Source organism: Chanos chanos, chromosome 16 (assembly GCF_902362185.1).
Source record: "Chanos chanos chromosome 16, fChaCha1.1, whole genome shotgun sequence".
NCBI lineage: Eukaryota > Metazoa > Chordata > Actinopteri > Gonorynchiformes > Chanidae > Chanos > Chanos chanos.
The window spans coordinates 10,410,440-10,426,990 of NC_044510.1; the positions used below are offsets into that span (position 1 = coordinate 10,410,440).

General features: G+C 45.1%; 1 protein-coding gene across 1 annotated transcript in view; it reads left to right on the plus strand.

Annotated features, from left to right (window-relative positions):
• The window catches only part of tanc2a (tetratricopeptide repeat, ankyrin repeat and coiled-coil containing 2a), a 67,801-nt gene that overhangs the window by 45,839 nt on the left and 5,411 nt on the right, over positions 1-16,551 (plus strand). The window contains 17 exon segments of the mRNA XM_030793544.1: positions 3,720-3,845; positions 6,356-6,637; positions 6,996-7,123; positions 7,971-8,202; positions 8,407-8,576; positions 8,962-9,240; positions 9,638-9,969; positions 10,545-10,653; positions 11,182-11,304; positions 11,673-11,909; positions 12,116-12,301; positions 12,946-13,039; positions 13,493-13,626; positions 14,195-14,318; positions 14,613-14,788; positions 15,058-15,190; positions 16,157-16,186. Of these exon segments, the coding sequence (XP_030649404.1) occupies positions 3,720-3,845; positions 6,356-6,637; positions 6,996-7,123; positions 7,971-8,202; positions 8,407-8,576; positions 8,962-9,240; positions 9,638-9,969; positions 10,545-10,653; positions 11,182-11,304; positions 11,673-11,909; positions 12,116-12,301; positions 12,946-13,039; positions 13,493-13,626; positions 14,195-14,318; positions 14,613-14,788; positions 15,058-15,190; positions 16,157-16,186 (2,895 nt within the window).

Below are 16,551 nucleotides of genomic sequence, written 5' to 3' on the forward strand. Positions count from 1 at the left end.
TCATATGAAGTCAGGCTCCCTTTTAAAAATATCTCTGATCTCGGAGTTCAAAACCCCATGGATTATTCCAGCTGACAGTAGAAGCCCCACTAGCTTTGACGTTCTCCTCTGCGGGGACGCTCATACCCTCACTCATACATTTGTTCGCATACAAATGCACAGATTTTCACCTGCATGCTTAAACACACACACACACACACACACACACAGACACACACATATATATAAATACATACATACACACACACGCAAAAAAAACTCTGCACATTTTATGTCTCTATTCCTTCGTCTTAGCTTATCAAATGCCTGATAATTGGCTGATGATTTGAACGTTAAAACAGAGAAATCTTACGTTTTCAGCGCTGTGGGCCTCAGGGAACAGCATCGAAAAATACTAATGTAATACAGAACTGCTTCTGTAATGTTAACTGTCACAGAGAGCAGGCTTCTTTCTATGGAAAAAATCCTGATGTCTGTCCATAGTCAGGACAGACTATGTAAAGATCATGGCAGTTAAATCTCTCCTCAGCCCATTTTTTTGAATCTCAGATAAATATGATTTAAGGCCAGTAAATTCTGGAGCCTGACAACAAATTCCTTTCATTCAACTTCACTGATGCCGGGCTTTGTTGAACCAGCCGCGATAAACCGCGAGCACATTAATAAAAAGCCAAAGCCAAATCCCAGAAAATTAAAACGTTCATGGTGGAGTGTCTAAGGCGTTCAAAGAACATTTAAAATACTAAACACGGGCCGTTTATCAAAAGCCAGGGTAAAAAAGATGAGTCTTCAGACATTTTGAATTAGCCTGTGACAAGCAGTGTGCAACAAAACCCAAAATGTCGCTTTTCTAATATTTTCTATTTTTATGCTCTGTGTCCGTATCAGGAATTATGTTCACGCTGGTGGATGTAATAGCCCTGGCTGCGATACAAAAAGGTGATACAAAAAGACACATAATGAATGCTAATTATGCGTGAACATAAGTGAAATCACCTCAAAATCAACCCTAAAAGTAACAGACCACCAGCGCAGACAGCCGGCACAGAATTTGACTCATTTGCTGTCTCTGTTAGAACCCCATTAGTAGTTTCGGCCAAGTCACCCAGAATCATTTGCGTTTTTTTTCCCGCCGTTTTACCTGCTCATAGGTATTTTGGTAAAGAATGTACGCGCCAGTGATCCCTCGTCGTTCCTTAAATGGAAAAAACGCTGACTCCGTGATGCTAAGTTTGTAAGTGAGATCGCAGCCCAAAATGACATCATGGAGGTTAATAAAACATCCCGAGATGAAACACATACAAAAAGAGAAGAGCGCAGATGAAAACACACCATCGGCATTACGGCCCCCGAAAATTTTTCCAGTTAACGTTCAAGGTGCTGTAATAAATCAAACCAAACGCTAATCTTAAATCCCAGAGAATAAAGACTGACACCTCGCTGGCATCGGTAGCGCCCCTGAGGTCTTGTATGATTGGTTTCAATGCCATAATCTGCTGGAAAACTTGACTGGAATTTGGATGATAGTCCTTACCCAGAGGAAATAGCTAATTTGATTATAAACAATCTTCTCAAGATTTTTACTCCTCAGAGCCAGGTTGGAAAAGAGTCCTTACAAAGCCGTGGTAGCCAATCCTCTCTTCAGCGACAGGCTGTCTTTTTAGCAGCAAAGTCCTACAGGAAGATAAGAGTGGATCCCCAAGAAGACAGTTTTCAACCGCTGCTACAAGGAGTGATGTAGCCAATAGTGAGATAAAAACCAATGTTTGTATTGATTCCCTGCTTGGGTGGTCCAAATGTTTGGTTTTTCTTGACTTAGGAAAACAGAACTTCGGTTTCACCACTGCAGTGGTCAGTGGGAGATCAGTGGAGGGCAGACTTAGTACAAATCTCGTAGTGATTTGCAGTGTTTCAAGGTTTTCTTGACAACGGTTAAGCTTAATGATTGGACGAATTTCACCGTTAATGGGCCTTCTCTGTGGAAAATCCTTTTTTTTTTTGACCTTAGCAACATTTCATCTGTGTCTGGAAAGCGGGACCTTACCGGCTGCCTTGCCAAATGTTCTTTTTTCCTGTCATGGTTAAAGTTCATGGCCTACCCTACAATAGCTGCTAAAAGTTCATTCTCTAATCTCTAAATCTGTTTCTTTTTAAAACTACAGTTAATCAACCGGTTTTTAAATACAGCGACTGCGAATATTGCTAAAGAGGGACGTATTTGTGTGATAGTTTAGCTTACATCTAATGTAATATTTCCAGTCTAAAGCATTTGGGGAAGGGGAACTAAATTTAACACAAGTGGGCAAAGGCAGGATGTTGACGCTCTCTGCACAGGAACCACTGTTGACAGATCCCGGTGGTTGTACGATCACGTTCCGAACGTCGCAAGAGTCAAATCCTGTCATGAACTCTTCCTCCCAAACAGCTCCTCTTCTTCTCCCTCCTCCTTTGTTATTTTCAACCTCGTCCCGCGTCTCTCGTGCTCACGTTAAACTTGCTATGCTTTTCTTTCTCTCTTCTTGTCGTTCTCTCGCTCTCCCTCCGTTTTTCCCTCTCTCATTCTCTCACTCTCTCAGTCACACACACACACACACACACACACACAAACGTTTTTTTCCGGAGAGGAAGGAAGGAGGTGCTGTGTTGGTCCCATGCTTTTGACCGAAGGTTGCTTTTCTGAATGTTTCTGGGTTTTCACATGAATCGGCTCCATAACTCCTCTCAGCTTCATCACCTCCTCCTCTTCATCCTCCCCCTTCAGGTTCTTTTCAGAACGTGGTAAGAATTCGGAAACTACGGTCTGTTTTGTTCGGGGTCGTAGTCGGGGCCAATAAATTGTCGTAGCTGTGGTAGCCTTTTTTTTTTTTTTTCAGCACAGAATTGACAACAGAAAACGATTCAGTAATCATTTGTTTTGGACTTTGTAGTGTTTGGAGATGTACTTTTTTGGTAATAAACCTTTTTCTGGCATGCAGTTTAATTTGTGTTGCTGAGGAAAACAGAACAGGCAGTGTATTGAATAATTTATTGAAGCGTATGGCGTTTTTTTATAAAACATCCCTCTTCACACCCATGTAATGTATTTATCTCCACGGAGGGCAGACAAATTAATCAAATATCCACAGCTGATGTCGCTTCATCACTCATAATTATGGTTTTTGTCTTTTCAAACGGTCAAAACAGTTCACAGCTCAGCAGAACTCCCATTTGCACACAGACTAATTCTGTATATTAATTTACATTTTACAACAAGATTAACCAATATCTCACTCCGCCAGCATGTTAAAACTACCCAGATTTTAGTCACCAAAATACTTTGTTGCTTTTGATGTATCATGGAACCACAACTGGGGCATACAAATACACACACACACTCACACACACACACGCACACACTCACACGCACACAATTGACTGATTGAGGGAGGGATTGAGTGATATAGAGTGATATATATAGGTGGACACTTTAAGTTTGCCAAACGTTTGCTATTTCCACTGAAGTTTTCCACACATTTCTTCCATTCTAAACATTCTGATAAATATGACAATGTATAAATGTATTGTTTTGTGATATAGGTGTGTGAACAGCTCTGTCTCGTTATGTCTTTCTAAGCCTCTGCTTTTATTCCTCCTCTCCTTTTCCTTTCACCTCCTCTCGACGCCCTCGCGCTCTCCTCCCGTCCCCACATCCCCTCTCCGTCTCTCCTTTCTCCTCTCAGCCACTAGTTCAGCTCACCTGGAGGACCTGGCGTATCTGGATGAACAGAGACACGCTCCGCTTCGCACCTCTCTCCGGATGCCCCGGCAAAACTCCGGAGCCGGCCGCTCCGGGCAGGACCTGAGAGGTAAGGGAAGAGCTTGCCAAGCGCGGCGACGAATACGCCCCCGCCAAGACAGAGATAACCCCTTCCCTAAAAAAAAAAACCTCCTGTCATTTTCCGTCAGGCTGCAAATATGTTGAGTTCTTTAGTTAATGGTCAGGAGCGTTGTTCTAGCTACTTTCTCTTGTCTCTTTCTCCCTTTCAGGCTAATCTTTTAAATAATGAACCCAATGACTGGGAAGAAATCACTTTACAAATGCTTATTCTTCAGATCTGTTCATGTGTGTACATGTGCATGTATCTGTGTGTATCTCTGGCTGTGTGTCGTGTCTGTGTGTACGTATGCCTGTTTGTTTTTCTTCGTGTATGTGCGTGTGGGGCATTACTGTGTTGGTGTGTGTGTATAAGTCTGTATTTGTTTTTGTGTGTGTGTGTGTGTGCACGCGCGCGCATATGAGCGTGTGTATTTCCCTATAACTGCAATACAAGTCCATCCATCTAAATCTCAAGGTGACCCTCCCTGTCTCTCTGCCTGCACAGACAATGACTCAGGAGAGTAACACCAAGACCCCCCACCCCCCCCTCACGTTTTCTCTTTCCCTGTCCTCATTCGCACCGCGCTGTCCTTATATCACACCAGCCAAAACTTCCCTCACAAGTCCTATCAACACACACGTCTCTCACCGTGCAAACACAAGGGTTTTTTTTTTCTTTTTTCTTTTTTTCTCCCGCATCTACCCGTTCAAATGCGCAGTCTCACCTCTGCGCGGACTGCAGGCCGTCACGCCTTAATCCGTCCTCTGTCCCGATCGATGTATCGACCTCAGCCTCAGCGTCGGCTCATCTGTCAGAGGCAGAGCGGCTAAGCTCACGGCCCAGAGGCTCCATCCGCTTTAAATCAGCCGCGCGCGCACACGCAAGCTCGACGGCGAGCGCCTCCGCTGTATTTTTAGCTCGTATCTTTGCTTACCCCAGCATTTTTTGTTTGGGGTTTTTTTTTTTTATTCTTCGCTTTGCCGGAGAGGTGATCTGGACAGTGTTGGGAGGGTTATATTTCTGGGATATTGGGTTTCTGCATGACGTGGCGTCACCTTAGCAGCAAGGTCATTTGGATGATGTGTACGCGGGCGTATACACGCATACTCACACGCTAATTGCGTTCATACAAACACGTATGGATAGTATTCAGAACCGCATTCATTTCAGTGTCTCACTCACTCACACACACACACACACACACACACTCATACTGTTATTCACCCATTTAACATGCATCGGCGCACTGTTGGTGCACAGTCGCTCTGAACATGCATGCGAGCTTAACAGCCCCCAAATTTTCAGTTGAGATTTCTTACTTTCCTTGATCTTCAGCTTTCCCCTCACCACCATCCATTTCTCTTCGACTTCAGCTGCATTCTTAATCCACTCCCCCCTGCCTGCCCCTTAAACATGCTCTCTCTCTCTCTCTCTCTCTCTCTCTCTCTCTCTCTCGCTCTCTCGCTCTTTAGCTTCCGCTAACATCCTTGCCTGGCAGTCTAACTCATGTAAGTGGTGCAAGTCATACTCCCACCCACCTCCATATGCTCTGTTATGAATAAATAAGTCAGCATATGTTTCACCGATCAATGTGGGATTATGCTAGAGGATTAGAGAAACATGTACACCTACGTTGTCATGTTAGTTTGCCTCACATCCCCCTCCTGCTAAAGTAAAAATGTGACAAGGACGATGATGATGATGATGATGATGATGACGATGACGAAGGACACACTTGAGCACTCGTACATGCGTTCAGCATTCGCTCGACTGTTTTGGCATTGCATCAGCGAAGGCGCTGACTGATTTTTCTGTCTTGGGAATGAGGGGGTTGTAACCATGACAACCACACAGTGTCTTTTCAAGTATCTAGTTAGTCGAACCTCTCACGACATTTCAAACCGTTATCCTCAGCTACACAATAGCTGCTCCAGACACAGCAGCTGATAGGCATTGATCCACCAGGTTGCTCATTGCAGGGCTGGCTTGCGTAAGCCACATTCTCTAACACTGCCTCCTGGTCGGGTCATTATTTTGAACAACATCTACCTCTAGTGGTGAAGCGGTGACATTACAGCAGCGGGTTAATGCAGACGTAATCACTCAAACATCTCCTGCACATTACAGTCAGCCCCAAAGGATTTTTAATTAGTGTGAAAGGATCATCAGTCCCACGAAGTGCAGATATTTAACCGAATTACCGAGAAACATCTGCTGTTCTCCTAATGATGAAACGCTTCCTTTGCGTGAGGGAAAGCTTAATTAGACTTTGACTTGCTTCCCAGAAAAAAGTTACTCTTTACAGTCTTACTAAAAATTTCACTGTTCTTCAGTTTCACAAGGCAAATCATTTCCGTGTAGTTATTCGGTTACAGGAGCTAATAAAAAAAAAAACAAAAAAAAACTTTTATTCAAAGAGTGTTTATTCAGAGGGTATAATTTAACCCATCTCTCACGGAACCTCTCCCCCACCTCTCCTCCGTTTACCCACAATGCAGTGCGCTTTGCCCCGTACCGGCCTCCAGACATCGCTCTGAAGCCCCTCCTGTTCGAAGTGCCGAGCCTGACGGCCGACTCCGTCTTCACCGGCCGGGAATGGCTCTTCCAAGAGGTGGACGCCCGTCTCCGTGGCGATGAGCCCTCGGCCAACCGAGGCGTCGTGATCGTGGGCAACGTGGGCTTCGGCAAAACGGCCATCATCTCCAGGCTGGTGGCGCTCAGCTGCCACGGTAACCGCATGCGACAGATAGCCTCCGACAGCCCCCACGCCTCACCCAAACGTGAGTATGTGTGTGTGTGTGTGTGTGTGTGTGTGTTTATGTTTGAGAGCTGTTTTAGCATTCTTCTGAAATACACAAGCTCTTCATCATTGTCAGTACAAGGTTGTACAAATTCTGTGGTCGAGTTTGCAAGAATTCGGTTTTAAAGAAGTGCTTTTTTTTGAAGGTTTCGTTTGTTTGTTTGTTTGTTTGTAGGGTTTCTCGCTCTTCAATTTTAATTTATAAGAAGCTACAAACAGTCTCAGTTTTTCTGAGTTCCAGCCGATACACTGAATAATAACACCGTGATTCATTCTCTGAAGTCGTATTGTCCCTTTGCTTACATGTAACCAATGACCTTGTTGCCCGTCCCTGTCAGACGGAGAGGGCGTAAACATCAGCCAGCCCCAGTCCGCCCACGGGACTCTGGTGGGGGGAGGTAGCTGTCCGGGAACGCCCGAGATGAGGAGACGTCAGGAGGAGGTGCTGAGGAGGCTGGCCTCCCAGGTACATTATCTCACTCGTTTCACCTAAAAAAAAGAAAAAGAAAAGAAACGCCATAGGTTTGGAAAGAGGGAAATCTTACAGAACAGTTCAAAACTGTTCTCCGCTGCCTTTCCCCAATCTCTCACTGTTTGTTCCACTTGCCCTGGTTCTTGTTCTTGTTTTTCTTTTTTACCTTTCTCTTGTGCTCTGTGCTGCCTTTAGCTCCGTTGGGATATGCTTTCTCTCTGTATTCATCCCCTCCTCCCTCTCTCTCTCTCTCTCTCTCTATGTGTTCTCCTCTTATTTATTCTCATCTTCTTTAACTGAACAATTCATCTGTTCTTTATTTGTCTACTTACCTTTCTTTTTTTTTTTTCTCCTCCTCGATTCTTGAAACCTGACATCCATTTTTTCTTTTTAGCTGTGTTCTCTCTCTCTCTCTCTCTCTCTTTCTCTCTCTCTCAAACACACAAACACGCACACAAACACGCTTTTTCAAGTGTGTGATCAAACTCGCCATGGGCCAAAAAGAGTTTGAATAGACCCTTTTTCATACTGTGTCTTTTCTGTTTCCCTATCCTTGTCTCTTTGTCAAATCTCTTAAACTGGATCAGTGTCGGTTGGTTTAAACAACACAACAAAGCCTACTCCAAACAGAATTGGATCCATCTGCAGACCAGAATGTTATCATTTGTACATAACCCCTTCTTTTCTCTCTCATATTAAAAAAATATAAGCTTTCAAGCACTATGCTGACCAACACGTTTTTTCCAAACATTTACCAATGGTATATTAAAAACAAATAGTAATAATAATACTGTTCTCTCTCTCTCTCTCTCTCTCTCTCTCTCTCTCTGTCTCTCTCTAGGTGGTGGCCTACCACTACTGTCAGGCTGATAATGCCTACACCTGCCTGGTGCCAGAGTTTGTGCACAACGTGGCGGCGCTGTTGTGCCGCGCTCCGCAGATGCAGGCCTACCGGGAACAGCTGCTACGGCAACCACACCTACAGAGCACACTCAGCCTTCGCTCCTGCGTGCAGGACCCCCTCAGCGCCTTTCGCCGCGGCCTGCTCGAACCACTGGAGGCTCTGCACAGAGGTTAGTATGAGGAGGAGTTCACGTTTTTGTTTTTTTTGGGGGGGGTTTTTTGCCTTTTTTTTTTTTATTGAGTACTTTTTTAGGGCGATTGTAAATGTTATAAGTTTGAATTGCTGGATGAATTCTAATGGTGATGAAGGTATTTTGGGATACGCTTTAGGATTGTAGGACTGTAATTTGTATGTGTGTGTGTGTGTGTTTCAGAGAGAAAGCTAGCGTGTGAAGAAGATTTTATCATTTTGATTGACGGGCTGAATGAGGCGGAGTTCCATAAACCAGACTACGGTGACACCATCGTCTCATTCCTCTGTAAAACCATTGACCATTTTCCCCCATGGCTCAAACTGGTCGTCACAGTCAGAACCTCCCTACAGGTCAGCTGACCAGCATTTTCAGCAGTTCACGTGCACGACCATATGATATTTAATATTATGTGATATTATTAGGCATAGTATAATATAATATTATAGTACATTATTTTATTTTATTAATGCTTTAATCATCAGTTATACCTCTTCAGCCTTACATGAGAATTATAAGGTCTTGGATATTTTTGGTTATAAGCCTATAAAAAGGCCTTTTATGAATTTGTGTCATGTATGATCAGTGGTTAGCATCACGAAAACTCAAAATCTTAAAAAAAAAAAAAATTGCATGATTATCACGTCATAGAAACGAGGAAACAACTTCCGTTTCTTACTGGGTTTTTTTCCTTTTTTTTTTCTTTTCCTTTTTCTTTTTTTTCTTTTTCCCCCCCAGGACATCGCACGGCCGCTCCCCTTCCATCGCATCTCCCTGGACCGTCTGGAGGAGAGCGAGGCCATCGACCAAGACCTGCAGGGTTACATCCTGCACCGTATCCACAGCAGCCAGGAGATCCAAAACAACATCGCGCTCAACGGCAAACTGGACAACGCCGCCTTCGGCAAACTGAGCGCCCACCTCAAGAGCCTGAGCCGCGGCTCCTACCTCTACCTGAAGCTTACACTGGACCTCATCGAGAAGGGCTACCTGGTACTCAAGAGCTCCAGCTACAAGGTCTGCTTGTCTCACGCACTCAACCTAATTCATGCTAAAGGGTTCCAATTAATGCTAAAGGGTTCCGATTAATGCTAAAGGGTTCCGATTAATGCTGAAGGTTTGGGGGGGGGGGGTTTGTACAAACTAGAAAAGAAACAAGAGAAGAAAGAGAAAATTTGTGCTTCCCTGATGTTACTATGTTTTCTTCTCATGGTCTTCTTGGTAAACCTTGTTTCAGTCGAGTACTGTCTGAAACGAGAATTTGTGGCTTTGTTTCCGGTTTCAGGATGCAGGCTAAATATACTTACGCCCAGCCCTTTGCCATGACAGCTATATTTTTCTATTAAACTGGAACGCGCTGACAGTCGTAAAGTTAATTATGTTTTTTTTTTGTTTGTTTTGTTTTGTTTTCCAGGTGGTGCCTGTGAGTCTAGCTGAGGTGTACCTGCTTCAGCTCAACATGCGCTTTCCCACGCAGTCGTCCTTCGAGAGGGCGTTACCGCTGCTCAACGTGGCCGTGGCGTCGCTCCACCCCCTGACCGACGAGCAGGCGTTCGGCGCGGTCAACGCCGGGGCGGTGCGCGGAACGGCCATGGACTGGGAGGACTTCCAGCAGCGAGCCGAACACCTTTCGCCCTTCCTGGTGCGCAGGCGCGACGGCACGCGCATGTTCGTGCACCCCTCTTTCCGCGAGTGGCTCATCTGGCGAGAGGAAGGGGAGAAAACCAAGTTCCTTTGCGACCCAAGGTGAATTTGGCCCAGACGGCCTCCTGGGGGGGGGGGTTGGGGGGTTAGGATTTTTGGAAGCGCTGGTGAAAAGATTTTCTGCTTAACAGTATTTAGAAGGATATAAGTCAGACCTAAACTAAACTTCATTTTTAGTTTAGATTTTTTAAGGCAGTGGTTTTAAGTACCAGATCTGGGTCAAATAAGTGTTTAAAGTATTTGAATGACTGGGCTCTCTCCTTGATCCCTTTGCTGTGTGTCCTTTTCTACTAAAGTTACTAAAGATACCAAAGTCCTGTAATAGCTATGTGTGTTACTCCACAGAGTCTCCATAAAAACGGCCGTTTATCATCGTTAAGATAGCAAGGGCACAAGGGAAGGGAACACCGAAAAGAACCGGGACCGTGTCCAGTGATTCAAATACTTTAGATACTGGTCTGACTCAGGATTGAAAAGAACAAGCAGAAATATTACACATCCGCCACCAGAGAGATAAGAATGTATCACGACTTAAAAATCAATATAATAGAAAATGACAAACATTATACTCTTTCCCCCTCCCTCCCTCCTTCCCTCCCTGTCTGACCGTGCTGTAGGAGCGGTCATACACTCCTGGCCTTCTGGTTCTCCCGTCAGGAGGGCAAATTGAACCGACAGCAGACCATAGAGCTGGGCCATCACATTCTAAAAGCGCACATCTTCAAGGTACAGACAGACCGAGCGACACCATTTCCATACAGCACGCTGTGTCAAGATACACCACAGTTGTTAGAATCGACAGAATTACCCCTTTGTAACTGATACTACACGGCAGTTATTTTGGGATACCTGTTGAGATACCTGTTGAGATACCTGTTGAGATATCTGTTGCCGGAAGAACTCGGTGGTTTATATTATGGGAGGTGTTGACCCATCGGTATTCCCCTCTCTCTCATTTACCTTCAACGTTCTTGCATTTGTATCTGGTCTAATACTGAACTTAGCAGAACCGAACAGGCGGCTCCTTAACAGCGACTTGTTTGATTTCTATCCCGCGTGTCTTGGCGGTCGCTTTGGATAAAAGCGTCTGTTAAAGTGAACATATGTTGATGTAATGTAACGTAATGTAGATGAATACAACCATACTTAATCATTGTTGAGCAACTAGTCCAACGGAGACCATCACGTTACCTTGCTTTTTCTTTATTGGTCCTGACTGGGTTTTTTTTTTTTTTGTCAATCTCCACCCCACAGGGTCTGAGCAAGAGGGTGGGGGTGTCCTCCTCAGTCCTGCAGGCGCTGTGGGCGTCCTATAGCACAGAGGGTCTCTCCACAGCTCTGGCTTCACTGCGAAACCTCTACACGCCCAACATCAAGGTAACAGACACCACGCCCTCTCAGTTTTATGCAGCGCGTGTGCACGTACACGCATACGTAACTGGCCGTTAACGAATTATTTATTGGAATATTTTTGTGTTTAAATAGTCATTCAGTGTGTACGCTTGAAAGGCCTCCAGCTGTTCAGTGCGTCAAGTATTTATGCCACATCAGCGAGGAGTTTTTCGATGTTGAGCATGATGAATACCTGTTGAAACATTGACCGCCAGTTAACTGACTATTAAAAATTCTTAATTGTTTACACAGAATTCTCTCTCTCTCTCTCTCTCTCTCTCGCTCTCTCTCTCTCGCCCTCCCTCTCTCCCTTTCTCTCTCTCTGTCCATGTCTCTGTCTTACCTGCCTGTAGGTGTCCCGGCTGCTGATCATGGGCGGTGCTAATATAAACTACCACACCGAGGTTCTAAACAACGCCCCGGTGCTGTGTGTTCACGCACACTTGGGTTACATGGAAATGGTGGCCCTGCTACTGGAGTTCGGCGCTGCCGTCGACGCTACGTCCGAGAGCGGCCTCACCCCGCTTGGCTACGCTGCCGCCGCGGGTCACCTGCCCATCGTCACTGCCCTCTGTGCCAAAAAAGCCAAGGTGAGTGCTTCTCACAGCTCGCCACGCCCAAGTCCCACGTTTCATCTCGGCGGGGCATGATATCGTTAAACCAAAATATCATACAGCTTTTTCTTGCGCTGTGGTGTTGTCTCATAGTTATACTCTTTATGTCTCTCTCTCCTGTTCTCTCTCCCATTTTCTGTCTCTCTGTGTGTGTGTGTGTGTGCACGCGCGTGTGTGTGAAGGTGGATCACCTTGATAAGAACGGTCAGTGCGCACTCGTTCACGCTGCTCTACGCGGTCACCTGGAGGTGGTGAAGTTCCTGGTCCAGTGTGACTGGACTCCAGATGGTCAGCAACAGGGGCCATTCAGCAAGAGCCATGCAGTCCAACAAGCACTCATCGCAGCTGCAAGCATGGGTTACACTGAGGTATGAGAGGTTCTGTCTCTCACACACACATACACACACACATACACACACACACACACACACACACACACACACACACACACACACATATATATATATATATATATATATATATATATATATATATATATATATGGTTTTCCCATGAAGTAGGAGTGCCCTCATTACTGTCACAAACATGGGCTGCCCTGAGGCAGCAGCTGTTTATTCAGTCTATAAACACACACATTTCTGTCCTCATTACCGCCGCAAACACAAGCTTTAACTCTGCATACTCAGGCACGCATGCACATTCAACAGATACACACATCATCTCTTCTCGTTAACCAACACATGCACGCAATCAAAATGTACACAGTCGACACATGTACACACATATTTCATCTCACTCACACACACACAAGCACACACACACACACACACACGTGCGCGCACACACACAAACACACACATACGCGCACACACATGCACACACAAACACACACACACACACAGTACATTTGTACCAACCTGACTTGACAGTGTGTATTCCAGATCTGGCGAGGTCCAAATGCACCGCACAAATGGACAATACAACATACATGTCTTTGTCTTGTATGTCAGTGTTTGCATTCTAAAACGTAGGCTTTGTTTTGGCCAATCAGATTGCGTCCTACCTGCTGGATCTGCCAGAGAAAGATGAGGAAGAAGAGGAGCGCGCTCAGATTAACAGCTTTGACACACTATGGGGCGAGACAGGTATACACTTAGACAGAGTCTCCCAGTTAAAGCCAGGAGACCTCCTATTCCTTGAGTGACATCTCAAACCTGTGTACTCTGAATGTCAGCTCTGACACACTATGGGCCGAGACAGATATACGCTTAGACAGAGTCTCCCAGTTAAAGCCAGGAGACCTCCTATTCCTTGAGTTACATCTCAAACCTATGCACTCTGAATGTCAGCTTTGAAGAGTACATACTTTTAAACCTGCTCTAGAACTAACTTTTGCAGTGTTGAATAGGAATCAGTGTTCACAATGGTGTCAGTTGTCACTGACCCCAGATCAGTGTCTCATGTGGTTTGCTCCCTAATTGGATTCGTAGCTGAGAGTTTCGTCTGGTCACTCTGTTGCTATGGACTACAGGTGAGGTTTTTTTTTTGTTTGTTTGTTTTTTGTTTTTTAACCTGGTTTATTCTCTCTCCCTCCTCAGCGCTGACGGCAGCTGCTGGGCGGGGGAAGCTGGACGTGTGCAGGTTGCTTTTGGAACAGGGGGCGGCCGTGGCCCAGCCCAATCGCAGGGGCATCGTGCCCCTCCTCAGCGCCGTACGCCAAGGACACTGGCAGGTATGGCAAAAAAAAAAAAAAAAAAAAAGATCTCCTTGGTGATAACTGTGCAACAGCTGGATTTTGAAGAATAACTGTTTGTGTTTGACACTGTTTGTGTAACACAAAAACTATATGCTGGTCTTGGTGTTCCTTACGCTTTTTTTATAATCCTGTAGTCCTGTAGTTTCTGCCTCTAAAAGTGACTGTTGAGCTTTAGATGTGTTTTTTTTGTGTAGTGTTAGTTTGTGTCAACCAAAGAAATGTATTCGTTTGAGCTCTGCTGTCATTTAGTTTTTTTGGGGTTTTTTTGCTTGATTATTATTTGTAATGAAATATTACACCTTTGACAGTGTTCGGATGAAGCAATTTTTCTTTCTTTCTTTCTTTTTTGTTTTCTTTTCTTATTTTTTTTTTTTATGGTATATCATTCATTTCAACACTCCAATTTCTCCCCAGTCAGTTTGTTTGTTTGTTTGTTTGTTTGTTTGTTTGTTCAGTTGCAGCCACGCAGTTCTAACACATCAGCTAGTTGTAGTGTCATTGTTTTGTTTCTCTGACAAGTCTCTGTGTCTTCGTGGCTGTGTAGATCGTTGACCTGCTGCTAAACCACGGTGCAGATGTGAACATGGCTGATAAACAGGGTCGAACCCCGCTCATGATGGCCGCGTCAGAGGGCCATCTGGGCACCGCTGAGTTCCTGCTGGCACAAGGTCAGTCTGCGCTGCTCACGCAACGCAAACCAGTCACTCATGTTTGGATACTCTCTTCTTTTTTTTCATTTTTTATACATATACGTTTTCTTTGGATCTTGGTAAAAAGAAATATACATCTGCAATTATACATATATATACGTATGTACACACACGCATAAACACACACACACATATATATATATATATATGTATGTATATATGAAAATGTATATAGTCCTACATTTTGTGTAATTTGTAATTTGGTAATAAGGTAATTTGATACATAGTTCACCCTTGTTTTCCCCTCCTCAGGTGCATCACTGGGACTAATGGACAAGGAGGGACTGACTGCACTGAGCTGGGCATGTCTGAAAGGTCACCTACCCTTGGTCCGCGCCCTGGTGGAGAGGGGTGCAGCTACTGCCCATGCAGACAAGAGCGGCCGCACGCCCCTGGACTTGGCCGCGTTTTACGGAGATTCTGAAGTGGTAAGAACCTTGGTGATCGCCGTCTACTTCGTTTCAAAGGATCAGCCATGTTACGCTGTAGACAACACTGAAATATCTTAAGATTCAGAATGATGATGGACAATCCTGATTCTCTTGTACACTTTCTTTCCTTCATCGCGCGTAAATGTTCATGATTCGCGCCGTAATAAAAATGCCTCACAACTTTTCCGTGGAGGGTTTTGTTCTTTGTACTGCTTTGGATTCTCTTGTGAATTTTTTTACATTGTGTTCTAAATGGTTTTCCTCAGGTCCAGTTTCTAGTGGACCACGGAGCGATGATTGAGCATGTGGATTACAGTGGGATGCGTCCCCTGGACAGAGCAGTGGGCTGCAGGAACACCTCCGTGGTGGTGGCTTTACTGAAGAAGGGTGCTAAGATAGGTAGGATTTTCTCTATGCGTGTGTTTGTGTACGGGTGTGTTTATGCGCACGCGTGTGTGTCCCTGTGTGCGCGTGCATGTGTGTGTGTGTGTGTGTGTGTGTGTGAGCGTGTGCGTGCATGCACGCGTGTGTGTGTGTGTGTGAGGGTAGTCACTAGAATGTCCCTCTAGGGACTGTGATCATGTCATAGTGTATATATTTACAGAACAACCTGGTTCCGATGAGCTCCTTGAACTTCAGTAAACTCATTACTCCATCTGAGACACTGGACTTGATCCTGAGCTATGTTATATCTTCTCCTCTTAAAATCCAGGCCTTACTCCATATATTTATACAACTGAGAAAAGAGCAAAATGTCTTATCTCAGGGCCTGATTAGCCATAGCTCTATCTCAAACAGGATAAGAAAAGAAAACGAACAAACAAACAAACAAAAAAACATAGCTTTAAGGTAGCTATTCTTACCTAGTACATGCAGGTCTCCTCCTATTCCCTCCTATGCCCTGCCAGTGCCTAACACTCTGACCTCGAAGTGTCCTCTCTGTGCCTTCTGCCTCCAGCCTTTACCCCTGTTCCCTAAACTCTGCTGATCCTCACAGATGATCAGGAGGTGCTTGTTGCTGCTGTTGCTGCTCGTTGCTTTGCTGGTGAAGCCTGGCTTCTCACGGCTGCTTCCTCTTTTCTTTTTTTCCTCACTCCTCTTAAATCCCTCACAATCACTCACTTTCTCCTCTCTCTCTCTCTCCCTCTCTCTCTCTCTCTCTCTCTCTCTCTCTCTTTGTCTTTCTCTGTGTCTCACGCACTCATATGCAACCTCACTCTTCTCTGCTGCGGGTTTGATTGGAATCCCCCATACCATGTGGCTACCCCCCCCCCCTCCCCAAAAACCTCACCCAACCCACGCCTGCCCCTGCCCCACAATTCTCTCTCTCTCGCTCTCTCTCTCTCTCTCTCTCTCCGTACCTAGGATGTCAGACTCTCCCCACCCGAGCGCGAGGTAAACCCCTTTCGCTGTGCGCCCACCTGTCATATTGGCTGTGTCCACTTTTGCAATATGTCTTATGCTTTTCCCTTACCTTTTATCCTGTTTATCTGTTTCTGTGGTTCTCCCAACCTTTTGAATGACTTCTTAAAAACTCAACTCCCCAGCAGTAATTCACCCCCCCCTGTCCCTCTCCGCCTGAGGGAAGGAGTTCTGTCTTGTGATCAGTTAGTGGTTTGTGTGTGAGCCCAGTACATTGTGTCATCTGAATCTACTGTTGTCTGAGAGGATCAATGTTATTTCCAACATCTCTCTATGACTGCTTGCATGAACTTATCTGCATGTGTGGATGTGCACCTAGCCCTAAATTTAGCATGAAA